The sequence below is a fragment of the Ursus arctos genome, chromosome X, assembly GCF_023065955.2.
Source record: "Ursus arctos isolate Adak ecotype North America chromosome X, UrsArc2.0, whole genome shotgun sequence".
NCBI classification, from domain to species: domain Eukaryota; kingdom Metazoa; phylum Chordata; class Mammalia; order Carnivora; family Ursidae; genus Ursus; species Ursus arctos.
The window spans coordinates 25,789,470-25,816,666 of NC_079873.1; the positions used below are offsets into that span (position 1 = coordinate 25,789,470).

General features: G+C 43.4%; 1 protein-coding gene across 22 annotated transcripts in view; it reads right to left on the reverse strand.

Moving 5' to 3' along the window:
• The window catches only part of DMD (dystrophin), a 2,358,181-nt gene that overhangs the window by 86,526 nt on the left and 2,244,458 nt on the right, over window positions 1-27,197 (reverse strand). For all 22 annotated transcript variants that reach the window (XM_057310259.1, XM_057309646.1, XM_048213297.2 and 19 more), the window contains 3 exons: window positions 15,832-16,033; window positions 13,491-13,576; window positions 11,248-11,405 (listed from right to left, as the gene is read on the reverse strand). In XM_057310259.1, the coding sequence (XP_057166242.1) occupies window positions 11,248-11,405; window positions 13,491-13,576; window positions 15,832-16,033 (446 nt within the window). The remainder of the gene's footprint in view (window positions 1-11,247; window positions 11,406-13,490; window positions 13,577-15,831; window positions 16,034-27,197) is intronic.

The window sequence follows — 27,197 nt, forward strand, 5'->3', positions numbered from 1 at the left end:
TACATCTTAAGTTTTTGTTGTAGTGTTCAACGATTCATTAGTTGTATATAACACCCAGTGCTCATCCCAACATGTGCCCTCCTCAATGCCCAGTTATACTGAGTAAAAGCCAGGCAAAAAGGAGTACATCCTATAAAATTCATTTGCATAGAATTACAAACTTTGCAAAATAATCTATAGTGACAGAAAGCAGGTAAGTTGTCATCTAGAGATGAGGCTGGGTGGCAGGGGACCTGGGAGGACCTGGAGGGATTACCAAGAGGCCTAAAAACACTTTTTGGAGGGATAGATATGCTCATTTCTATCGCTGTAATGGATTCATCACGTGAATTCACATGTCAAAAATTACCAAATTGCACACTTTAAAAATAAGTTTAATAATGAACAATTCATTAATAGAGAAGATATGAGAAATAAAAAAAAACTTGGGGATACGTAGCTCCTGTACAATATGTTTATGTTACAGAAGAAAAAAGGCTTAAAGAAGTTAAGGAAACAGCTCAAGATGATCTGTTAATTTAATACTTCGATATGTACACGTAAAGTAGTCTTAAAAAGTAAAGACAGAAGTGATTTCTGAGGAGAACAGACAGGCTGATCTCTGAAATCTTTGGAATCTTTAACTCGTCTGAGAGTTCTAGAGGCTCTGATAGAATCTAAGTAAGGCCTCCCTGGGATAATGCCCAGCTACTATACCTTGAACAAAATTCTATACTCCTCTCCTGACACCTGTATGAAAGTACAAGTGAATCCTCAAAACCCGCTGTGATAAACACATACTCCTATCTTTTTGATCACCTCCTTTTCCCCTTCTTTTCGGTAATACGTATCCTTCCTCCCTCCATTACATGCTACGGCATATATGAACTACAAGGACTGACAGGTTCAGGTCGATCTATACTGAAGTAGCATAAAAGGAAAAGAAGAAACAGAAAAGCCTATGAGCATCTCAATCCACGGTACATGCTTTGGTTAACTTGTCACTCCTATAAAAGAGCTGGCTGACACAGAAATGTATGTATGTATATGTATTTATCAAGATTTTATTCATTTATTTGAGAGAGAGAGAGAACGAGCAGTGGGGAGTGGGAGAGGGAGAAGCAGGCTCTCCGCTGAGCAGGGAGACCGATGCAGGACTCAATCCCAGGACCCTGGGATCATGACCTGACCGAAGGCAGATGCAACCGACTGAGCCACCCAGGCGCCCCCCGAAATGTATTTATTAAATATATGTTTATATTGCTATGGAGGAAAAGGACCATCGATTCTGTACACAGGCATTTTAGGTAGCGCCATGGCAAAAAGCGTATCCAAAGGCAGCTCAGTCAGGAGAAGTCTCTTTTCTTGTACATTCAACATCACTTTGGATGTCTGTGGTGATACTCAAAAACAGAGAGGGGAGAAGTGGGAATTCTTCTTTACTGAAGAAACCCAGCTGCTACGTACGGAAAGAAAGACAGAATCAGAAAATCGCTCTTACATAACCACCAATATAATCTTTGATTTAGAAAGGGATCATCAGGGGAGGCTAAAATTATAGGGTGAAAGGTTCTTAAGGAATAGGATATTCAGAGTCTCAAAATAATCACACAAATGACTTCCTAATGACAAAGGGAAAAGGATACTTTTACAATGGAAATATCTGGCAGACATTTGCCTTAACATACTTAGCATTATCAGTAAAAACAAAGTGTTCTTTTGTCCCTCCAGATGTGACGTCATGAGGAGACAACATCACCTCTATTGTCTTCTAGCCAAAAAATTTTAACCTGAATCTAAACAGGAGGAAATAACTAGAAAAATCCCAAATATAGGACATTCTTCAAGAGAAGTGGTCTGAGCTCTTCCAAGATGCCATGGTCATGAAAGAAGAAAAATGCTAGGGGACTGTTCAGATTAAGTGCATGTATAGAGACATGACAAGCAAATCTAAGACAAAAGCCCTGACTAGATCCTAGAAGAAAAGAGTCACTGATAAAGAACATTCTAGGGCAATGGGGAAATTTCAATGTGTTACTGCATCAATGTGAAATTTGCGTGATGATAGCTTTGCAGTTATGGAGGAGAAAGTCCTTTAAAAAAATATGTGTGGTGAAGTGTTTAGGGGTTTACGTTTTATATTGTGATGTCCTTTGACTTTTAAATAGTAAAGGGGAAAGTACCTACACAGAGTGAGCTGGAGGAAGGGGAATGTTCATGGGATAAAATGCTAACCAAAGGCTGCATGTATGAGACGTATGGGTGCTCGTTACACTAGCCTTCCCATTCTTCTTTATGCTTAAACTTTTTCCAAAATAAAATGCCGGTTGTAAACCACGGTTTCTTCCAAATCACCCCTTCATGGGGGAGGGCAAGGCAGGTGGGAGGGTAGAGTGACTTTACTTTTTTTTTTTTAAATATTTTATTTATTTGACAGAGAGAGAGAGAGAAAGCACAAGCAGGGGGAGGGGCAGAGAGAGAGGGAGAAGCAGGCTCCCTGCTGAGCAGGGAGCCTGATGTGGCGCTGGATCCCAGGACCCTGGGATCTTGACCTGAGCCAGAGGTAGACGCCCAACCGACTGAGCCACCCAGCTGCCGAAGAGTGACTTTAATGATTGTTAAAGGGTGGGGGGAGATGGCATTAATGGCACTGGTATAAAATGTGAAAGGCTCCTCATGATTACTTTTCTCAAGAAATAAAAACCTAACACCAAACTGATTTCCTCCCCGTTCTCTCAGCTACACTGCTCCAAAAACGCCCTCTCCTACTCTGCCTAGATGTGCTTTTCCAAGGTTCCTGTGAATTTTCAGCGTAAAAAAGTTTAAGAATCCCCACATTTATGGACATTTTTCATGTGTGAAATAAAGATGGAGAGGTCAAGAGTTGTGTTTGTGAGACAAGAAGAAGTAAAAGGCTTCCTGTAACTGCTGTCTTGGGTAGAAATCAAGTATTTTATTTAAAGTTCTGAAAATAATGAGCAGATTGGAGGCCAGCAGTCACCGCTCTAAATATTAATCAGGACTCTGAATTACCCATTAAAGATAAAAATCAGCCCAAACAATAACACATGGTGATTATCCACTCTTCATTTACATGTTCAAGGACAACTGTCCTGACCTCAGGCTCTCCACTCCACCTGACTAATAAACCAATTAACACCATGGCTCCAGGGAACGTAAGCACAATTTTTAAATCTATGCAAATCCGTAAGTATGCTCCACATTAATTTATGCTAGAGAGTTTTACTTAACAGAAAAGTTTCATACATACATACATCTGTCTGTAAGTATCACAGAAAATACTTTCTCAAGTATGTTATCAGGACATGTTTTGCTAAAGTTCAAGACACACTGTTAACTCTTCATTTGAAATCCAGTTTAGGAAAAGGCAAAACCATAGGAACAGAAAACAGAGTAATGGTTTCCAGAGACTGGGAGCAGACGGGATTACAACAAAGGAAGAGGGAATTTTAGGGGTGATGGGAATGTCCTGTGTCTTGACTCTAGTGATGGTGACATAATGCATTTATTTAAACTCATAGAACTGACCACTGGAATAAATTTAATTGCATGCTTTTTTTTTTCTAAATGTTGCTTTAAAAAAAAGAAAAAATTTAAAAATTATTTTATCAAGGGGGCGCCTGGGTAGCGCAGTCGTTAAGCATCTGCCTTCGGCTCAGGGCGTGATCCCGGCGTTATGGGATCGAGCCCCACATCGGGCTCTTCCGCTATGAGCCTGCTTCTTCCTCTCCCACTTCCCCTGCTTGTGTTCCCTCTCTCACTGGCTGTCTCTCTGTCACATAAATAAAAATAAAATCTTTAAAAAAAATTATTTTATCAGGGATGCCTGGGTGGCTTAGTCTGTTCAAAGTCCAACTGATTTTGACTCAGTTCATGATCTCAGGGTGGTGAGATCGAGCCCCACCCCCATCAGGCTCTGCACTGGGTGTGGAATCTGCTTAAGATTCACTCTTTCCCTCTGCACTCCCCACCCCGTCTCTAAAAAAATAAATAATAAATAAAACATTTTATCAAATGCCAAAAAAAACCCCAAACACAAAACAAAAAAACCTCTAGCTGTTAGAGAATCAAGATACACTAAGGACCCTGGATAAACAGATAAGGATATCCCAGGAGGAAGTTTTACACTATCCTTCATCTTAAATAATCTTTGCAGAAAGAAACTTCCACTAAAAATTCAATTTATAAGCCAGTGACAAACAAGGAAAAAAGAAAATGGCAATATTGAACTCATGTATCCTTGTTTCCATGAGTTTTTTGGGTAAGTTTCAATGTGAATTAGAATTAATGGTGAACTGATTAAAGGGAATCTAGAATATTCTTCTAACTGAAAGCATGGCTCTCATAAATTTTTGTTTTCATTAGCACCTCTGACTCAACTCTTGTGGGAAGGAAAGGGAAAGATGGAAGGAGGGAGAAAGGAAGGCAGGGAGGAAGGAGGAAAGGGGAAATTTGGTCATAAGAATGAAGGACTACTTAGACCTTTTAACAAAGAGGGGCACCAGGGTGGTGCAGTCAGTTGAGTGCCTGACTTTGGCTCAGGTTGTGATCTCACAGGCCTGGGATGAGTCCTGTGTAGGGCTCCACGCTGAGCGGGGAGTCTGCTTCTCCCTCTCCCTCTGCCCCCACCCCCTCTGGTGCGCTCTCTCGGTCTCAGATAAGTAAATAAAATCTTTTTTTTTAAAGAATGTTGAGCAAAGAAAAGGACACCAATTATCTTCTTTAGCAGTTTAAGTGTATGAATGAAACAGGTTTCAACTACAACACAAACCTACCCTTAAAATACTGAAGAAAATAACCATCACCCCACACTGAGAAGTCAACCACACAAACCACAACAAATTCAACGGATAACTGTAAAGCTAAACCCGCCACAGCTTATAATTTAAAAACCCCAGCAACTAAGAAGCAAGAGTCAACTCAAGACAATACTGATAATAGTCTGATAAAACGTCCTTCCCAAAAATCTGCATGAATTCTGTCCATAAGCAGGCCCAATAGAAGCACGGTCAAAATACCTCTATTTCTGCATACCACATTGTAGGAACTAATACTGTAGTTACTAGTCAGCGTCCACCATGAGTTCAAGGGAACATGAGTTCAACATTTACCACCCAAAGGCATGTAAAAAGAGTGTCTATGGAACTGAAGGGCCTATATTTCAATTACTGAACAAAAAGTTAAAGGCAACCTAAGCAAAGTAGAATTTTTAGGACTTATTTTAAGGATGGATAATATAAAATGTGATCAATTGGCATGAAGAATGCTGTCAAACTGATTCAGAAATGTCCTGGCATGGTATTTTCACACTCAGAGAGAAAACAGTATGTCAAGAGTCTCTAAAATCGAATCCACAGATGCTCGGTTATAGATAAAAGGAATTCTTAATCTTGGTAGGATATGCTCATGTTACAATACACTTTAGATCGTCTGAAGCTAATAGTTACTAAGTACCCGCTATGTGCCTGCTGCAACTCTCAGTGTTCCGCCTGTACCGGCTCACTGAGCCCCCTGCAAGCACCCCGAGAGCACAGGGGCCAGACAGGTAAAAAAAAAAAAAAAAATAGCAGAGCTGGGATTCAAACCCAGGGAGTTGGCTTTAGGGCCTATGCACTTACCCACTCTGCCACTCACTACTCCAGGTTTTCTGGAATGATTATTTACACGAGGGAGGGATGGGGGGAGATACTTGTTCTCAATAGTTGAGGTTGTAATTTATTCTCATTCTGTATCATTCTCTATTACAGCTACTGTACATTGATGGTATTCATTTCTGTCACACGAACATAAAAATTCACAGGACAGATGAAAAAGCAACTTATTCATTTTGAATGCATGACTACAACAGGAGGCAGGAAACTGATGTAAAATAAACAGAGTCTGGTGCCCAAGCTCTTGTAGGTGAAGCATACTGGATATAAAGTTGGTATACCGAATTCATCCAAACAATAAAGTCCTTCAAATGCTTACAGCAGAAAACACTACAAACTATCATGGGGGAGGGGGATACTTCTCAGGGCACTGCCAAATACCAATTTACAGATACACAACTCTTTTGTGGAGTCCCTTAAGGTACAAAGTTTTCCCACTTGGTTTCATTTGCAGGAAGACTTAGCCACCTGCCACTGGGAATAGAAGATCTTCAAGATCATGGGGCATGCGTGGTGTGTGTGTGTGTGTGTGTGCGCGCGCGCGCGCATTGCGGTAGTGATAAGGGTGTTCATTTACCCGTGTCATCCTATTAGAACCAAAAATTCATATGAGGGATCATGTTTTTTAGCTCTTTGTTCAGTCTGGTATTTGAACCAGTTAAAGCCATCCACTCAGATGGTTCAGCAGAAGGAAATACTGGCTTGGAACATAGGGAACTTAGGCCTTCTGTCTAGATCTGACATGATGTAATTGCAGTATGTAGAATGCAGTAAGTCCTGCCTCTCTAGGCTTCAGTTTTCTCATCAGAAAAAGGAGAGATGCAGTCCATCTCCAACGTGCCTTTGGGCAGTCTGTGTGACTCACTGCCAGGGCTTGGCTGGCCTTACGCAGGTCATAAGGATCGATCTACACTGACAATGGAGCTGCTTCCATGGATTATGAAATAAAGAACAACCTGATGATGCATTAATTGAAAGAACCTAGTTTCGGGGCGCCTGGGTGGCTCAGTAGGTGAAGCGTCTGCCTTCGGCTCAGGTGATGATCCCAGGGTCCTGGGATGGAGCCCTGCATCGGGGTCCTGGGATGGAGCCCTGCATCGGGCTCCCTACTCAGCGGGAGCCTGCTTCTCCCTCTGCCTCTGCCCCTCACCCCACCTGTGCTCTCTCGCTCTGTGTGTCAAATGAATAAATAAAATCTTAAAAAAAAAAAAAACAGTTCCAAAACTTCACTTCTACTACCTGAAAGTGTCAGTTTCCCACTAAATGTGTTGACTGCAGTAAGGTTCTAAAGTTGAAACATTACCCTGTTGCCTCATTTACTATCAATGAAGATACCACTACTGTCAAATCCATACATTTATGGAGAATTCTCCTTTTTGATATCCACAGATATGACTTTGGGTCCTGGCTTACTGGGTAATTCCTTGAAAGACCTATACTGATTTTTTAAATATAGGCAAAACATTATACTCGCGTGTGATGGTGATTTTCGTTACTCTCTGATTTAGAACTATTTGGGGGTTTCTTCCCCAACTTTCTTTATTGTGGTTAAGTACACATACCCTAGAATTTATTATCTTACCCATTTTTAATTGGCCACTTCGGTGGTAGTGAAGTACATTCACACTCTTGTGCACCCTATCTCCAGAACGGAGAGATCCAGACTTGAGCTAAGGAAAGCTTCACAAGATCCCCCAGGGAGGCCTGCGCCTGCAAACAGCCCTCCCTCCCCGCCACTCCTAGGCTCTTGTCTGAATCAGCAGCAACACCTTTCTAACTGCACCATCCCGAAAGAAATAAGTTTTCTTCTGCAGTCAACTTCTTCTATGATACCAGGAACGCATTCGTAGGAGAAAAAAAAAGCACTTGCCTTCTGTTTCCTGAGGTTTAGAAACAGGTCTTTGAGCTCAACCTTGCTGAAGGAACCAGCCTGGCTCCAGTCCCAAGGTCTCTACACTTCAAACAAAGGGCAAAGGGCATTTTCACTCGTGTTATCTTTCCCTGCAGCAAACAGCACATTTTCTTTCACGGTGCACAGGGCAACGCGAGGTGCCTGCCGGAGCACCTGGCCAAGGGAGCGCACGCCAGGCCCAGGACGTGGATTGTGAAGTCAACAAAACAGAGCAGTTGAACCTGATTGCAGATGACTAGCAAGTTACCCAAGTCTAAGTAACATAAAGCTCGCCTGGCTCTGTACACACAGAATGTGCCCAACATCCGACCAGAAACATCCCCTACGTTCCTATTGTGGTATGGCAGCTCATATTCCAGCAGGGACCCAGAATAAAAGGCCTGTTACGTCACCTCGGGAGGGTGGAGAGCAGAATCAAAACTGCGTAGTTGGGACTGGGGTGGTAAGCGGGGGTTTGGGGACATCGGACTAGGAATTAGTCTTCTGCCGGCTGAGGGCCTTGAGGGGCAGAGGTAAAGCATTCATTCATTTAAATAACAAGAAAAACACAATCCCCAAACCTGCCCATTTCGTTCTCCTCAAAGGATTGATGAGATTCAAGGGCAGAATTCATGTGAACAAAGGTCAGGTATGATTATCAGTAGCAACTGTAAGGATATTATTTGTAAGCATAGTAGGTACGAAGGGTAGGGAGAAGCGTTTCATGGTGGTGAAAGCTGGCGGTGGGTGGTTACGGAAGTAGATTAGGAAAGCTCGGAGAATCAGACAAATTAGGATTTGTTCAGTGGGCCATGGGGAGAAACGGATTTCTACACATGGTATCATAGAGCGAATACATTTCTTTAAAACCAGTATGAGAGCAGTAAGAGCAACGACAAAGTCAGGGTGTAGTAAATAGTAAGAGTGGCAAGGAAGGAGACCAGACAAAAGAGGTTTCTTTCTCTTAAAAACAAAAAAAGTTAGTACTTTACTCATTTTTTTTCGAATTCTGAATGTTCAAAGAAGAAAATTCAGAAAATACCATAGAGTAGAGAGAAGAAAATAACATCCACCTGTTACCCCTGTTCTTCTCTTGACAGAGACCCCCCACTGCCCCCCCCCCTCCCCAGGCTCACAGAAGACATTCCCAAGAGCTTGGAGACTGGCTAGCTAGGACACATTCACTAAATATGTGAGGACAGACTGAGTACCAAGTTCTGACACTGAGAAGACAGTGGTGCTATTACCATGACAGAGACACGTGGTCGGGGAAGAACGGGGGCATCCAGCCAAAGGATGCGGCACGTGGATGTACAGGGACGTGGCTGCTGATAAGGGCACAGCATTTGGGAAGGCAGAACTTCTGTTCGTGAGCCCTTGTCCTGACTCTCACTCTACAGAGTCAGAGACGACATCTTACTTACCCCTACCAAAGAAATGCTGATGATATGACGTGCTAGAAGAGCTAACTGTCACTGCAATGGCAATCACAATACAATATATTAATGCATTGTCAACGTGTTGTACACCTTACATCTAAACCATGTAAAATGTCAAGTAGATTGTGTATTTCAACTAAAATAGAGCCAGGGGCACCTGCGTGGCTCAGTCGGTTGAGTGTCCGACTCTTGGTTTCTGCTCAGGTCATGATCTCAGGGTCATGAGATCAAGCCCCGCCCCCCCCAAACCTGGCTCCATGCTCAGTGGGGAGTCTCCCTGAGATTCTCTCCCTCTGCTCCTCCCCCACCCCCTCCCATAACTAATTTTTTTTTTTTAAAGAGCCAGAGCCTGCAGTGAGGGGGGTGGTAGCTGCAGTTGCAGGCCGTACTGTGGGACGATAGGACAAGGGCTCCAGCGGCCCTTGACGCCCGTCGGCGCACTTACATTCTGACCCTCACCCTCAACCCAAGCCACAGCACACACACAACTGTGTGCATGTGCAGTTATATCGACACCTGAGTGTGCTTTACAACTAGAATTTAAAGAGTAACTGAAATTTGACTAAAGAGAAAACAACGCTTAGGAAAAACAACTCAGGCCATTACAAGCTGTTTTCTAACTGGATTTAAAAAAAAGAATCTGGATTATTTGTGGCCATTAATATTCATTTTATGAAAGTTTCTTGTGTCTCCTTTCTGGAATAGAGTGCAAAAAAAAATCTAGAGGTACTGATAGTCTATTTACATTTGGGGAAGTTTGAGTATGAGGCAAAAAAAATGCATTTATTTCTCCACATTTATTCTACATTTATAGCTACTGTGCCATAACTTTGGCCCAACAATCCAAACAGTATGTCTAATGCTACATAAAGGGGCTTGTTATGTGGGCATTTCGTTGGTGTGCCTGGTTAACTTTAAAGTGAATGCTCAAATAGCTTTAAACATCTAAATATTTACAACGTTCTGCCTAGGAGGTCTTCTGTGGTTTTACCCTATACTGTGGTCAAAGACCATATGTCTAACCCAGTTATCTGGTTATCTCTATGGCTAGTTCTATTGTTCACAGGATTACAATGGATTGAGAAACCCCATAAAAGAAAAACAGCTCTTAGCATTAAAAAAAAAAAAATCCAAGCAAACCTAAGACCAGAATGAATAACGGGGTATTACAAGTATCTCACTCCTTCAGGGCTGGTGGTGTTACAGATGGAACAACTTCTGACAACAAGCCATCGGTAATATGTATCGAAAGCCACAAAACTCCTATCTTTTAGTCAAATAACTCCATTCCTGAGAATTTATCCTAAGGGAAAACTTCAATCAAGGAAAAGAGCTACATGCATAAAGATGTTCACTGCAGCATTACCCACCTCCGCCAACAAGAGGAACAGCCTCCATGCCTCTCAATGGAGTGCTCAGAGTCTCGGAAGGAAGACAGTGTTTCTTGGGGCACCGACCATGGTGTGGAAGAGGCCACAGGCCCGGATAAGAATGGATAAGCCATGTGCTGGGCGAGGGACGGACACCAGCAGAGCATAAACCTCTGACCTTGTTATATGTGGAGTCGCCATTCAGGCCTTGCGATAACAGAGGAACGTCAAAGCTACAGAAGGGCCACTTCAAAAAATCATAGTCATCTCAACTCTTTACCAACAGCCACTGCAAAGGAGGCTATGATGATAGAATTGGGTTAAAAAAGAATAAAGAGAGGCGCCCGGGTGGCTCAGTGGGTTAAGCGTTTGCCTTCAGCTCAGGTCATGATCTCAGGGTCCTGGGATGGAGCCCCAAGGCAGGCTCCGTGCTCAGCAGGGAGTCTGCCTCTCTCTTTCCCTCTGCTTCTGCCCCTGCTCCTGCTTTCTCTCAAATAAATAAATAAAATCTTTAAAAAATAAAGGAAAAAAAGCTGAGAGGTTAAAAGACTCACCTACAAAAGTTAGTTTCTTATTCATAAAGGATTTCTGTGGCTGGAAATTTATCTCTGCTCTTGCTGAACCACCACAGACTTCCTTCCTTCCCAGCACCTTCTTATTAAACATGGGGTCCCCTGCTGCAGACAGATTTCTTTTCCTTCCTCTATACTGTCTTCTCTCCCAAAAGCCAGAGTCCAGAAGCCACTGCCTCCAAAGGTCTCAAGTATCAATCCCCTTCCTACCTGCCTACACCCGAGCTAATGTGAGAAACTCAAGTTGCTTGTTTTTATTTATTTTTTTGTTAATTTCTAAAATACAAAAAAGAAACATGTTACTTAAGAAGGTGAGTAACTCACGAATTGGAAGCAGCTCCTGACACTCGGCTCAATGTTACTGCCCCCGAAGGATGCGACTTCACCCAACTGTCTTGGGATTTGGATAGAGTCATGCAGGAGGAGGCCCAGTCTGCGCTGGTCACAAAATCCTGTGGAACTTGCCACTTGCTTGAAAAGGTCTACAAAAGGAAGAAGAGCATTTCAACAATCAAAACGCAGCACCACGTCGATGCTAGCAGAACCCACCAACCACCTCCATTCCAAGCACTACCTACAGAGAGTAGCCAATATTCCCACAGAGACGGGTTCGTTCCAATTCATGCTCATCTGCACATTTACTATTTTTATGGATCAAGTTAATCATCATCGTGTGTATATATAAAGCACGACAGCTTTTAAATAAACTACAGCCCTGCAAGAAATGCGCGTTTACACACAGTCTTGACACCTGAATTTTCCTAAGCCAGAATGTAATCCTTTGGGAAATATTTTATATCCAGGATGTAACCACTATCATAAAATAAGTATTTTATCAGTAAGAACCATATAACTGGTCCAAAGCACCATCCCCTTTGGACATCAGAGATTCAAAAATGTACCTAAATTGGAACTTCTTTATGAAGTCATAAGATCATTGAGTTTCTTGCATGTGTTCCCACAGGATCCTGTATATATTTGTAAATTAGCTCCTATCACTTAACACTGTCATTGATCTAACACATGTCTGTCTTTGTGGCTGATGCATGATATCCTCCGTGAGGGCAGGGACCGTATTTGGTCAGCTGTGTAGCAGCAGTGTCACGGAATGAACGAACGCACCCAACACTTGCCATGTACGTCTTGTTCTCAGAAATAAAATCATTCCAATCATACCTTATATTCAAAGCAAAGTTGCCAACAAAAGTAAATTCAAGGAAGCTTTTCCTTTTTATAAGCACATTTTAAACTGCAAGTAATTGAATATAACCAGGTATCTAAGACGCCAATCTCAAAAGCGAGACGGCGTACACACCTTTTACTATCTCTTCAATACACACGCACAGATTTTTTTTTAATTATCAATTATCTTCACCTTTCCCAATTTGAAGTTCATATTTGTGTTTCACCAACCTCAAAACGTGTTCCCTCTTAGTCATTTGAAACACAGGCTCAAACCGCCCTTTGGTATTAAGATGACCTTATCATTGATAAAGTAAGATTATAAAGTAACATGTAATTCCACTATTTAAAGGAGGAAAACCCACAGAAATATTCTCCTTTACCCAAAATACCTTTTTAAATGGTTAACGAAAGCCGTTCAGTTTTTTTTTTCCCCCTTTGGATCTGAGGATTAAAAAAAAAAAACTCAAGTGGAAACAACATAAAAGTGAGAGCTAAAAGGGGCCTGTGTATTTTGTGGCTAACTCCTGGGGGGAAAGGAGCAGTAGGACACAGAGGGGCTTTGGAGTAATTCAATCTCTTTTATCTCCTGCCCATCCTTAAGCTCAGCACACCTCACCCCTGTGTGGCTAGGCCTTAGGGGAAAAGAGAAATGACATGATAGGCGAGGTTTGCTTAATATTCCTACCATCAAGACTTCTTAGGAGCCTTTAAAGGCGCAAAACAAGCACCGTCCTCCACAATGGGAATGAACGCTCGCTTCGTCATCGCAACCATTGCTCCTCTAGCATTTGCTTTTCATTTCGATTCACGCATTTTAAGCCAAAGAACCCAAGGGCTACCCAAAAGGAAGTTCTATAAGGCGATATTTACCCCGTAAGAAATGGCAAGCTATCTGTGTCTCCAGTAATAAAATGTTAGTCACGTCACAGAACTGGATATGTCTGTACGACTTGCAGTAAGATGATTATAAAATAAACAATGTTTCTGGAACACGAATGCCAGAGAGTACTCTTTAAATAAGAATCCAAAGACTAAGCAAGTGCAGGGATTAAACCTTCACATTTATTTTTCTGACTTCTACAAAGGGGTTAGGAAATCAGACTTTATCCTCTAGGAACATGTGTTTTATTCAGACACAGTCAATGTAATGTAAAATAATACTTGGGCTGGAGAAGTTAATCCTCATTCTCTATTTAAATACCTGCCATTTCATGTTCGACAGACAACGGCACAAACCAAGTTGGAGGACACTCTCAAAGCAGTTCTGTATCTTATAAGAGGGACCCGCTGTCACATCGGAACACTAGGCATTCCCCATCTAAAACCGTGGTATAATTAGCTAACGTTAATAAAAGAATACAGAGTTAATACACATGACTTACATCTGTACTTGTCTTCCAGATGGGCTTTGCACAGAGAAATGATGCCAGTTTTAAAGGACAGGACCCGGATCCTCCCCGTGCGTCCCCTGTTATGAATAATCGAACCAGAAAACAATTACTGACACTTTAGTAGACGGTAAACGCTTCTTAAGAAAAAAAAAAAAAAGAAAGAAAAACAAACCCTTGGATATGGGAACTCTACTGACCACTGTTGTATGAAACCAATGGTCTTACTAAGATCTGTGAAGAACTTGTCTGTTCATTATGTACTATCTTTGTTATCTTCCTTATCTATCTGGCTCATGGCCCAGAACACAATGGAAATGCGACCCCTTTGACCAAGGAACATTTACCAAGTTTTTGATTCTTAAAAGCCCTTACTTGAAATGTAACAGTAGCTCTACATAAAAAGAATTAAAAATATCCTTCTATTCAATGGACAGCCACCTGGGTTTAAGTTGGTAAGTGGAAGGATTACTACTGTGCACCAAGTTATCTGGGTTACTCGACACACTGCCTACCGCGCTTATTGAAGCCCCCCAAGAAAAACCCAGCACTCATAGACTGTCATCAGTCTGCCCTTGATTGAGAAGAAAAACCACTCTCTTGAGGCCATGTGACACATAATATAAAATACACACATTTATCTTAAGAAAAATACAATATCCTCTATTAAAGAATATTCAAATATATGATCTTGAGCAATTTAAAAAACAACCTATTCTTATATCAATGTTTTAAATATGTTTACGCTTTCACTTTTCATATAAAGCTGAAATAAAGCATTCTTCATGACAAACTTATAAATGGTTCATTTTATCTGTGGGAAAAAAATGAAACAGGAAAATGAATAATGTTCCATTTTGTAGAAAATGATTTTCAATAATTTGCAGCTTTTGTTAGAGAAAGAAAGTGAACCTTACATGGTACTTAGAGAGACAGAGAGATTATAGAATAATTCTCCTATCTAGCACTTCAAAACTCTAAAGGATACATCGCAACTGGGGTTGTTTTGGGTGAACAATATGCTCAACTTTTAACTGGTACAATTTACTAAATCCCTTAGTCAAACAGGATCCTAATGCATTAACGAAATTATGATCATTGGAAGGTTTCCTTATCTTTTTGCCTCTCTAAAAAGGCAAATCAAAGTTTAACAAGTAAACTTCATAAAGTGTAACTCAGGTCTTCAAGGAGTTAAAATTGTCCCCAGATAATTGTGAGGCACATAGAAGGGAAGTTCTATATACTCAGAATCCATTCAGACATCATCTGCAAGGAGCACAGCGCCAAAACCTACGTGAAGGAACACCCGAGTACAAACCCTTATCAGAGCAAATGTTAAGGGTAATCCACAATTAAAATCCAATACGTTCAAGGGCTTGGTAAATACTTATCAGAATTAAATAGCCAGGTGGTCTTGGAATTCAAAAAGCATTACCTTACCAAAATAACAAAGAAAAAAATATACATTGTAATCACAGAGGTGGCAGAAATCTACAACAAAGGCAAAACAGCTGAAATGCAACTCCTCTCAGAAAACCTTCCCAGATTTCCAAAGGGGAATATGTTCTCATTGGCATGTGAAATGAGGCATGTCATCATTTTGAGGTCTAAGAAGAATTCAGTCAAAATTAAAACCAATTCGGTCTGCTACCTCCCTCAACTGCCTTTGGTAAGCTGAAGACAAAAAACAAGAATTGGGGATACCTCCTGGGTGCAATCCAAAAGAAATGAACAAGTACTCTCCAAGAGAGTGATGAAGGGAGGCGCCGAACAGAAACTCTGCAAAAACGTTCTAAAACTTCCTCAGTTTGAGAAGCTGAGTTGGCTCCATTAAGGGCTTGTTCTCGTTTTTGTTTGGCTTATCAATTCAAGATCTTCCGCAAAAAGCTCCTGAGGCTCCTCGAATGCTGTGCCGATCTGCTGACAGGTGCGCCAGCATCTCTGAGAGCACGTCCATTTCTGCCACTGAGCGGGAGCCACCCCCGACGTGGATGGAGGAATTCAAATTACACAGGCAAGAAAAGGCAACACACTGACTCATTCTACTATTTGAAACATGAGTATGAAAAATGAGTATCTCAGGGTTTTGTTTGTTTTCTGAGAGCAATCTACATTCTAGCTCTTACCTCCTAGTTCATCCAAATATTTTTCAGCGTCAGTGAATGCAAAAATGATTTATCACCGGGGCAGCATTGCGTCACAGGGCTTCATGAACACTTCATCCTGAGGACAGTATTTCTAGACTAGGGCCCCAGTTGTGATGCTAATTACACCGGCACCATTCTAGAAACTAAGCCTCCCGTGGCAGAGTCCGTAAAGAGCTTGCCATACATACGTGTCATAAACATTCAGCAGCCAGTTGAGACACATGTCCACGCAGAGAGGGACGTTGACCAGATTGTTGTGTTCTTGCTCCAGGCGATCATAAATAGTGGTCAGACAATTAATGACCTGCAGAATGTCCATGGGCTGATCGTTTTGCTTGAGGTTGTGCTGGTCCAAAGCATCGCATGCCGCCAACAGGCTCAAGAGATCCACTGCAAAAGCCACATAAAATCACAAGTGATTCCCAGGAGGAAATCCTCCTTTCACTCTTTTTCCCTTTCCTTGGAAAATCCTGGTCGGGTTGTCTCGTACTCTTTTAGTGAACACCAAACCCAAACCCTACCCTCTTTTTAAAAAAAAATTTTTTTAAATTCAATTAAGTTAACATATAGCGGACTACTGGTTTCAGGGGTAGAATTTAGTGATCTGTAAGTTGCAGAGAACACCCAGTGCTCATTCCATCAAGTGCCCTCCCCTTCATGCCCATCACCCACCAGCCGGTCAGCCACCCACCTCCCCGCCAGCAACCCTCAGTTTGTTCCCTAGAGTTAAGAGTCTCTGATGGTTTGCCTCCCTGTTTCTATCCTACTTTATTTTCCCTTCCCTTCCCCTATGTTCACCTGCTTTGTTTCTTAAATTCCAAATTAGTGAAATCATATGGTCTTTGTCTTTCTCTGACTGACTTATTTCACTTAGCACAATACCCTCTAGTTGCATCCATGTCATCGCAAATGGCAAGATTTCATTCTTTTTGATGGCTGAGTACTATTCCATTGTCTAAATATGCCACATCTGCTTTATCCATGTGCCCGTCAATAGCTCAGCTGGTAGAGCAGAGGACTGTAGAGGTAAACCCTACCCTCCTTTAAAGCCGTTTGTCTTCACCCCCAGCTCTAAGTTTCATGGCTGGAGTATTCAGGATCTGAGGTTAGTGTGAAATCTCACAGGCACTGGATGAAGAATGTAGGTGGGGAAAGTTTCCATTCCTGAAGTTAAGGGGACCTAGAATGTTCTATGCGAATAGACTCCTTTCCACATTCTGAGTAAGAAAAAAATCTGTTTTACTAGAAATTTTGAAAGAGTTCCTGACAATAGGTCAGTTTGATTAATCTGTATGGTTAGGGTTGTGTAAACTCTATTTCCAGCTATGTATTTGTAATCATTAAGCCTTTTTTGCCTTGAAATATCAGTCACCTCACCATCTCTCTGCTACCTTAATATTAGGTGAAAAAAATCATCAACTTGATTAAAACTAAAGTAACTGCATAATCTACTCAGTTTTTAGACCTGAGGCATATCTCTCTCACCTTCAAGCTGTATTCTACAACGTACTTCTCAAGAACTCTAAGAACTTTCTAAGATGGGGGAGGTGGATTCCCTTGCTCTCAAGTGTTATTTACTCAAATGCTGCAAGACAAAAATCTAACAAAAGCGAGACCTCAACCTTGTCCAACAGCAGCAAATCGTAAGCTTTCCTCCCAAATGTCACGGGAAGATGCTTTTCTCTAAAGCCAATTTATTAGCCAAATTGGAAAGGCAGCAACAGTGCTTTTCTAACACCTTATACACTTAAGCTCTGGTCTGAATTCTCAGTCCGTGGAGACAAAGAATCAATGGTAATTAAGTAAACCTCTCGTGCATCTACGGGGAGGAGGCAGTACAGTTCTAAACAACCGCAGATAAACCTGGGCCATCCCAGTCAGTAAACAGCTTGCCCGATGCTGAACAGATGCAAATTTAAGGCTTCAATGTATTTTACTAGTTATTTGTGGTGCGTTCTAATTAAACGGTGGGGGGGAGGGGAGTGATTAATACCTCTGCAGGTTCATTCCTATGTCATGCACGTTTTTCTCTTTTAAAAAAGAAAAATAGTAACCTTTGAAGTTTCCCTGGAAGCCAGAAGGAGACCTGGTGGTGGAAGCAGGAGGGGTTTTCGTCTTTCATCCCAGTCAGTAAAGCTCTGTGGCTTCCACGCAGTTTCCTGAAAATGCCCCGGACTAACACTCGCCCTATCAAAGCAAAGGCCCCATTCCTTTTGTGTTAAAATACTCTCAAGATAGAGAAATGACCTCTTTACATGGAAGCTGAGACTTTATTTAAAAGTGACAGGAAAGAATATAGCTTGATTTGAGAGGGAGGCAGGTAGGAAAAAGAATGAAGAATGAAAAAAATAATCATACCGCAAGCAGGCCAGGGGCTGAGAGTTGGGGGGGGGGCGAAGGCCCAGCGAGCAGGGGCTGCAAGGAAGCCTGGGGAGAGGGACACAGACAAAGGACTCCCAACTTTCTCACCCCCTCCTCTTCTGCATGCTGCACTTGCTCAGAAGGCAAATGTTCAGACGCAGGGGAGTGAGAACACTTAGAAAAGCAGCTCACCATCTCCATGAGTGTGAGAGAGGAACGGCTTTCTTCCAAATACCAATATTCTCAGAGTGATTCTTTGTAAACTGAAGGAAGCTTCAGGTGGTTTGAAGTTGTTCTATTATTTTCTTGTTACTCTGCCTTAGTCATTATAAATATTTTGCCTTACATCCAAGGATACAAGAACTAACAAAGGAGAATTTGTAGACTCGGGTTTGTACTAAAAGTCTCATTTACTCGTGTGATGGAAGCAAACAAACCAGTAGCAACACGGCACAGATTTCTTTTTACAGAGTCTACTCTTATCTCTGTACAGGTGAATGGGTAACACACAGAATGGAAAATTTGGAGTATAAATAGCTCCAGAGGGGAGCAAGACAATAGTTCCAGAATAACAGGAGCAGAGATGACACAGTTCAGAGAGAAATACTGTGAAGTGAGCTCTGCTGAAACCAGATGCGGTTAAACAGGAGAACAGTCCCTCACAGAAGACCCGAGAACACATTTCCCCCAAACAAACGTATCAAACAGAATTCCCCTTTCGTGGAACACTTTTTCAAAGACTTCTAGACAGGTATCCATAGCCAATACTATGTACTTGAAAAGAGGTGAGAAAATCGATAGGGACAATTTCATTGCCACAGAGACATGCACTTAAGTGTTCCAAACGACCATCCGAAAGAATACAGTGAGATTTTTTGATGAAACATTAAACATAATGATTCGCTGTTTCTAGAAGCCTCTAAAAGCAACCAGCAGACAATTCTGTCAAACTATTCTTTTATCTCAAACTAGGAATTTCCATTGGGGGGTGAATGTATGTATCTTCTTACTATGGAATATATTTTAAAGCCATATAAAAATCCAAACATGGGCTAAAATACCCACTCTTTCAAAAATTGTTTGTACAGTAGAGGATGCTATAGGTTTTGACGCGACTGAAGAATAGGGACCATTTGGTGGCGTCCCTCTGCACAAGGGCTGTGGGTTTGAGAGAGGGTGGGGACAGGACAAAAGAACTTGCTCTCCAGGACCCTATCTGCCCTTCAGGAAAAGCAGAAAAAGCAGAAAATGAAGTGGGGTGTGTGTGTGGGGAGGGACTGAATACAGGATCCCATTAATGGCTCCTGAGGCTCTGGTTGTGAGTAATCGCCCTTTCAACATTCTAGATTCAAATGCTAACTCTACTCTTTTCTACAAATGCCACAAGGGAGGAGCTGAAGTCAAGTTTTTTTTATTCTTTTACTGACTCTTGGGCTCTGAGGACTAGAAAGCACCTTTAGAATCTTTCTGCAGAGAGAAGGAGGCTCGCTCTGGGCATTATAGCAGGACACGTGGAGGTCCATACTGAAGAGCACGAAGGGAGGTTGCAGGAGGTGCCCTTATAGACTTGACAGAAAAAGAAAACCATCCCACGGTCTCTACCAGGGAGAACAGTGGGAGGGAAAAGAAGCACCAGAAAGTCAGTTAGCGCAAGTCCCACGGTGCCCACATGGCCCCCAAGCTCATTCCACGGGTCAATGCAGACACTCTGTGCTAATATACCAACAATCCCGTAACCTAACCTGTGCAGACCGAGACAGAGGAGGGCGCCAGTGGGATAAGCGCTGTGTGCCCGCTGGCTCCGGCCCCGGCATCGGGCACCTGTGGGAAGAGGAGGCTGCTGGTAAGGTCATGCCATTCTCCAGGCAGTGGACACTTCAGGCTGAAGGACTTTCCAAGCACATCTTTGTCCAGCAAGAAAGTCGGTGCACTTTGATATGGTTATCTGTGCTGTGTTAATTTCAGAGGCTCTGGAGTTGGCCTAAGATGTTTTTTGCTAAAGGGCAACACAATGCAGAGCCTTGATCAAAGCAATGAAAAGAAGTGCCTTGCTGTGTTGATATGTAGCTACGGGTTACAGCTTATCACTACTGTTTATTGGCAGAAGTAACACTGACCGTTTTTACCTGCTTGGGGGTAGACCCGTGAAGGTCGCGAGGTGTGGGACCGGCTACGTGGGAAGAACATGCCCAGGTTACCAGAAGGCTTTAAGAAATCCTGTATGAGACTCCACTATGTGCTCCCTGGTTTCCAAAGTGGTTTGTGCTCACATTGGTGGTTCTTGATTGAAGAGAGAAAGTGCATCCTAGTACGGCCCTTCCAGAGAGCGGGCACTCGGGGCTTGCACCCGGCCTCTCCGGACCCTAGGCTGTGATCCTGCTTTTAATGCTGATGGCATATGGTAGCCTTTTTCTATAATGAACTGTAAATTTTTTAAACACTGTCATTTGGGTTCCACGAGTCTCCTTTAGCAACTGAGCCCCGACTGCTCCTCCCAGTGCAATGAGTGTCAGCTGTGAGATTGTTTAGGAAACCCCCAACTCATCCTTAGCTAAAAGTATGGCTATGGTATTACTGAAAAAGAAAAAAGAGGATTCTGACGGAAGGGATGAAAATGAACCATCGATGCTGGTTGCCAAGCTACCCTTGATTTCAAGCAGCACAGGCTTTGACATTGTTATTGACGATAGAACTTTCTAGTGGAATCTAGAAACAGTAGAACCTGAAGCAGAGGAGCTAACAGCATGGATGAGAAAGGAACTGCAAGCTGACAGCAGACAGCAGGTCGGCTAAAAATTCAGTTCCTTGGAAGTATTAGCGAAGCTCCAAGAAGTTCAGCATCTCCTTCAGATGAGCTTCACTCTCTCCGGCCTGCAGGTGGAGATCTAACCAAAGGAACCTGGGCAACTCTCACTTTGATAAATAGGCTACACCTGTGAGACCACTTACAATGAAAAAGGTAATTCAAGTGGGGGGACTCACAGGTGTTTCTGACTTCACCACATTTTGTTTTTCAATGCCATACCTAGCAGTCCCTGGACTGGGGCTACAATTAAGAGTCTCAAAGGCTGGTTTTATTCTGAAACAGGATATTATGGCTATTAGTTGGAACCTAAGTGGAAGAATTCCACAGGGACTGATGGAATGGATTACTCCTTCCCCACCCCTCAACTAGCTGGAGCTGACTGTCCACAAATGTTTTGTTGCCTAGAAACAGGGTAACCCCATTTTTCTGTACTAACCCAATCTGACCCTTTACCTTTGGGAAGAGATTGAGGGGAAGCACCCTAGGCCTCATCTTGCCACCAGCTCAATAGGCACGAGGCAAGCGGCTGAACCCAAGGGGCATCCTTTGTGTGTGGGTGGAAGGTTTGGACTAAAATTAATGATGAGGAAGAAAGGTCAGATTGTTGCTGAAGGGAACAAAGCCACACCGTGGGTGTTACAAAAGGGAAAATCCAACATCATGTTGGTGCCTAGAAAGAGGCTTAAAATACTCTCCCTTAGCTATGAGTCAACTGTCTCTTTAAAGAGTCAAGAAGCAGGGTGGGGGGACAGAGTCAAGAAGTGAGGACGGTTCTGGCCAATCTATGGAACACACTGGAAGAAGAGATGTGAGTTCTAATTATAAACAGGAGTCTGTGGAGTTATACTGAAGGAGCTATGTCTTTTGGTTCTTGCTTCACAGGACACATCAGTTATTAAGCACTTGTGCTGAAAAGTATCCTGTAGGAATATCTACCCAGTCAAATCTGGAGAACACTGATTTACGATAATCTGAAAGAATACTGTGTGGCCACTGTGAGGCTGAAGGTTTAAGACAGGTCTTGGGTATACGGTAGAAGGTTCATATGCTATATGTCTCATCTATCACAATATTACGTGTAAAAAAAAATAGCTATTTGACCCGTTAGCATGTGAGGAAAGCCACAAATGGGTGGAGGGACAACTGGAATGCTCTGATCACTGAGGAATATAAGCCTAAATTGGTGGGCCCACATCCCTGTGACTGGAAAGCCAGCAATATGATGTAGACCATTACAGAAATTTCTGTGGCATAAGCACACCAACAACTATTTAGGAGTGACGACGACTACCACGATGCTAACCTGGGTGACTGGCCATTTCTGCATCTCACACTGATTTCCTAGTTATAGTAAAGATGTGACTACACAATGGCAACAACGTGTCTGGTGGACCACAGAGCATGGGGCCGCGTGAAATAAAAGAGAATAAAAGGAGAGTAAGGAGCTGGGCGAGGAATCCCTGGCCAGATACAACTGGCTCTGAATGGGAAAAGATACAGTGATGGGAAAGATCCAGGGCAAAGACAGCACTTGGAGGGCACCCAACTCTGGAAACGGAAGCTACAGGGTGCTCAGGGCCAACCAGGCCTCCCCTAGTGTGCGCCTCATGGGTACTGGACACATTTGAAATAGGACTACAGTACTTCCCCTGGGAGCAAGGAGGTTCTATTATAGGTGCCCTCTCCTCAGCCACCAGCATCTGTGAGACCACGTCAGCTGAGAAAATTCGCTTGGCTCTGCTCCTCAAGACTGCTTCGAATCCTGAAATAACAAAGACCTGGCCTCTCACCTATGTGAAAAAGAACCTCTCATCTATGTGAGAAAAGTGGGTTTCTGTGGGGGACGGACAAGATAACGACCCTGGCCTCTTGGGCCGCCTTGCCATGAGGCAGCCAGGCACATTCTGGCTTTCATGCTGCGGCCTCACTGGGGCCTTTCCCTGCACTAGACTGAAGAGTGTCAGCTACGCTGTCGTGGATCCTGCGAGTCTTCGTTAGCGACCGAACCCTGTCGAAGGCCATCCTTGGTGCCCTCTCAAAAGGTGAGGTGGTTTCGCCAAGAAGGGAGCAAGTCTTTCACCTGCTTTGTCGTGGCGAGGGTGAGTCCGGCAGCCGTGACTATTCCGGTAACCTCAGGCCGTGCAAAATCTCTCTACTGTGTGAGTCAGTTGCTGAGCAGAAGCAAATTGTTCTCTATTTCTTGTTTGCAGAATATTTGTCACATTTATCAACTGCAGTACATTTAGCCCTAGTTTGGGCTCTCTCCAACCCACCACGCACTAATAAACTAAATACACATGCTTTGTTAAGTGCATTTTTATGTTTGCTCTTAGAAGTTGGCTACATTTTTAATTGTAGAAGCCATACACCTATCGGATGTCATCAGAACTAGAGATTGAGGAAGAAAAAGCCTAGATTATCTTCCTTCTAACTCTCGGGGGAAAGGGGCGGGTATCAGCCATAGGAAGCAGCTTACAAATCCCTCTTACCAAGATTTTCTCTTTGTCTCTGCTTTTCCGCAGAGTTTAATTTTCACTCAGAGTGTGCTGAAAGGCAGTATGGAGTCATGCAACATTAAACCGATTACAAACTGGGGACATTAGAGGCCAATGGTGAAGCTCGCAACTTAAATAGCGAATTTTTGGTAGTGGATAAAATTGTGTTATTCGGGTTTCTGCAATATTGAGGCTTTGATAGCAAAGTGCAAAAAGACGACCAAGTGTTTAATGGCAGGAGTGCTGCATATTTTCTAAAACATCAGTAAACTCAAACTCTTCCCTGGCATCAGGACATCACTGAGATAACATCATTAATTTTCATTAAAGCAAAAGTTGGTCGAAGCGACCTTAGCTTGGAAGAGCTAGCCAGGACAAGTTTTATTTGCCTGCACTGCACACAATAGCTCTTTATCATGGCTTTGCAGGCACAGAAATGACAGAAAGGCCGGAAGATAAACCTAAGCAAACATCAAATTAAGAGGAAATTCTTAAATCATCTACAGAACGGTTAGTTAAGTAACGTGACCGCACATGTTTTCAAGACTAAAAGGACTGGCGAACTCTTCATTCTGTCGTCATACAACACGTGGAACTCTCCCACCATTCTTGAGAATCCAGTATGTAATTTAGGTAAATACACCCTAATTTGGCTGTACCTACATCTGTTTCAAATAGGAGAAAAGTCATGCTCAGAAAGCAAAGGCTGAGAATTTCAAATCTGTTTCCAAGTGGAAATTCTACATCCTACCCTCAGAGCTTAACTCTACTACAAGGTTATAACCTCCAATGGCCAAACTTTCTTGTAGTATCAAATCGCCCCATTTTCCCAACATTTATTGGAAATTTTAACAGAAACCGAAATGATAAAATGAGACATATTTGTGAACAGAATTCTTTAACAGAAGTGGATAATGCCTAAATCCAAGGGATGAAGCAATATCATAGAGAAGGACAGTCACTAGAAGGGTTTCCATCTTGTCCATTTCTGGGCTTTTTCAAAGTAGAACTTCAAAGAGCTGATTATCTCTTTTGAACTTTTAGGATCTCACAGGAAGATACTCTATACTAATAACGCTTTACAGTAACAGGTTCCTAATTATCCCTTTATCAATGGAAAGCATTATCTCTGGGATGGGGTAGGGCCAAGAGAAGAAAAAAAAAGGCAGAACACTTTCTCTGCCCAGCTCTCTGACTCCGCCCCACCCCACCCCAATGGGCCTCTTTCCAGCTACTGTACATTAACAGGTCCCTGAGGAAATCCCAGCTCTGGGGAGCCCTTTAAAAACCACTTAAACTTGGCAGCTGTATAGCTGAAAAACGACAGCTTCAGACTGTAAGCTGTAAGGAAACGGAAGCCTCAATTCACTTTTGCTCATGCATCCATTCCATGGAAACACATGAAACCCTAGCGTGTGCCGCGCTTTGTGCTAAGGACTGGAGAGGCCCAGATAAAGAGGAAAAGCTGACTCTCTCCTCCTAAGTAATTTCACTTCTGGAACATTTCTTCTCCCTCTCTGGGTGAAAAGCCACACACCAGCAACTATCCTTGACTGCCTGCTAGCCTCTGCAGGCCTCTGGCCAGGCGCCTTCATTCCCGAAGGCTTCGCAGCCCAGGTTCACAGTTCTCTCTTCCCTGCTTCTGGCCCCGATTCTAGATGTTTTCAACATCAGCAGGGATGACTGGGGCATCACTCGTGACTCACTCCCCGAACTTCCTGTTTCATCTCCGTGCAAGTTCACATGTATGCCACCCAAACAGTCAGAGCCGAGACCCTGTCACTGGACCTGTTCCACTCGTGAAACAATGTTGCGCTATGCTACTCTCAGACCACAGCTTGCCAGCCTTTCAGTTATTTCTACGCCACCTCTTCCTATGCCTCCCTCAACAGTCAGCCCCTCGATCCCCTTACCTCCTGATTAGCAGCTTCTATGTGAATTCAACATGGCCTTGACAGACATCACTTCAACCACTTCACCACTGTTTTGCCCAAATCCCCCCTTCTCTTGCCCAGCTGTCGTGTGCCCACCTGCAATGGACCCATCCGGCTCCTGAGCACTGAATAAGCCCAGAGCGATCCATGCCCGCGCAGCTTGGTACCACTACAGAACACCCAGCACACTGGGCTCCTGCTCTAATCAGCCCTCTTCTCCCTTCTTCTCCCGAAAGGTGAACCCACCCACAACCCAATCACCCTCCGCTCCCAACTGCGGCAGAACTCTCTCTACCTTCACACAGAAAACAAACCTCCACATGGCTCCCCGCACCCTCCAGCCCCTAGATCTCCTTAGCTACCCAGACCTGCACAGATTCCTGCCTCGCCGCCCCCCATACGGTGGAAGAGAGGAGCCCCTGCCTTCTCTTGGGTCCTAGATGACCTCCCCTATGCTCTGAGAAGCCCTATTTTTTAGTATCTCTTTCTCTCTTCTTCTCATCTCCATTTAAATGGACTCAAGTGTCTCTCAACTTATAAGTATGGACACTTCATTAACGCCTCTGTCCACGGCAGCCAACTGCCACCCTGCTTCCCTCCCCCTTTCAAACTAAATTTTCCAAGACCTGGCCATACCGATCATCTTTACACCTGCTTCCCGTTTACTTTTAAGCCCACTCGCCATCTCCACCACACTTCTAAGAATCTCACTGAAGTTGGTAAGTACCTCCTTGTTGCTAAATCCAACGCCACTTGCACCGAGTCCATGCTGACCTCCCAGCAGCACGTGCCCCTGGTGGCCAGCCACTTCTTTCCTCCCGCACACTACATGGCACTCGAGTTCTTGGGACCTTCCTTCTCCCCCTCTGGCCACTCCTTTGCAATGCCCTCTGTACAGCCTAAATACTCTTTTCTTCCTCTGCACACTCTTCCTAGCCTCTACGTGCTGATGGTCCTAACTATCATCTGTCTACTTCCCCCGAGCATCACAGCTTCACGTTCCCCACTCCCACGCAAGTCCACCATTCCCCCAAGCGAACACCTCGTAGCTTCCTTGAGGCCCCCTCACCCACCCTGTCAAGTTCATCACTAAGGCCTGTCAATGTCACTTCTTACGTGTGTCTCGGTTGTCTCCAATTCTCTCCTTTCCTCTGGTGCCCACTCGGGCCATGGTGTCGCAGGTTTAGAGTACCAGAATTGCTCAACCAGTCTCTCTCATCAGCTGCACAATCCCCGCCCCCCCAGTCTACACTCCATTCCACGGCCACAATGACCTTTCTCAAGGAAAATCCCATCATGTCACCCCCTTGCGTGGCTCCGCACCGACCTCTACATTCTTGACATAGATTTAAAAAACCTTTTACAATCCGCCTCCCACTTCTCTCTCCAGCCCCATGTTTCACCATGGTCCCTTCTTGGGACTCTGTGCTTCAGCTGTGCTCAAGCAGTTTCAGTTCCTGAATGCACCAGAAAATTCCTCCTCGAGTGAGCTCTACTAAGCCTTCTGGACTCACAGAGCTTAGGTACCACCTCTTCCAGCAAAGCCTCTCTGAACCTCACCCCCCCCCACTAGCTGTTCTCCTAATACCCCATTCTTCCACTATCACGTGACTAAATATAGGCCTTTGAAACCATCTCTTCACTTTTCCTCAAGGTGCCCATAAAGTGTGGCAATAGACACGGTATCACTTGATTTCTTTTTTTTTTAACAAACTGCACATTCTCAAAGATCTTATATACATTCACCTATGTCTCCAGACTTTATGGACACCCTCAATCTTCCTCATTAGACTACAAGTGCCATCAGGACAGGGACTGGAGCAATGCCTATCTGTTTCATGGCTCTGTCATCAATGCACGCAGACCTTCAAACAACATGTTCTAATTAACTGTGATGATAACAGATCATTATACATAAACCATGAGATGAAGCCATGAACCTACAGGGCACTTCCGCA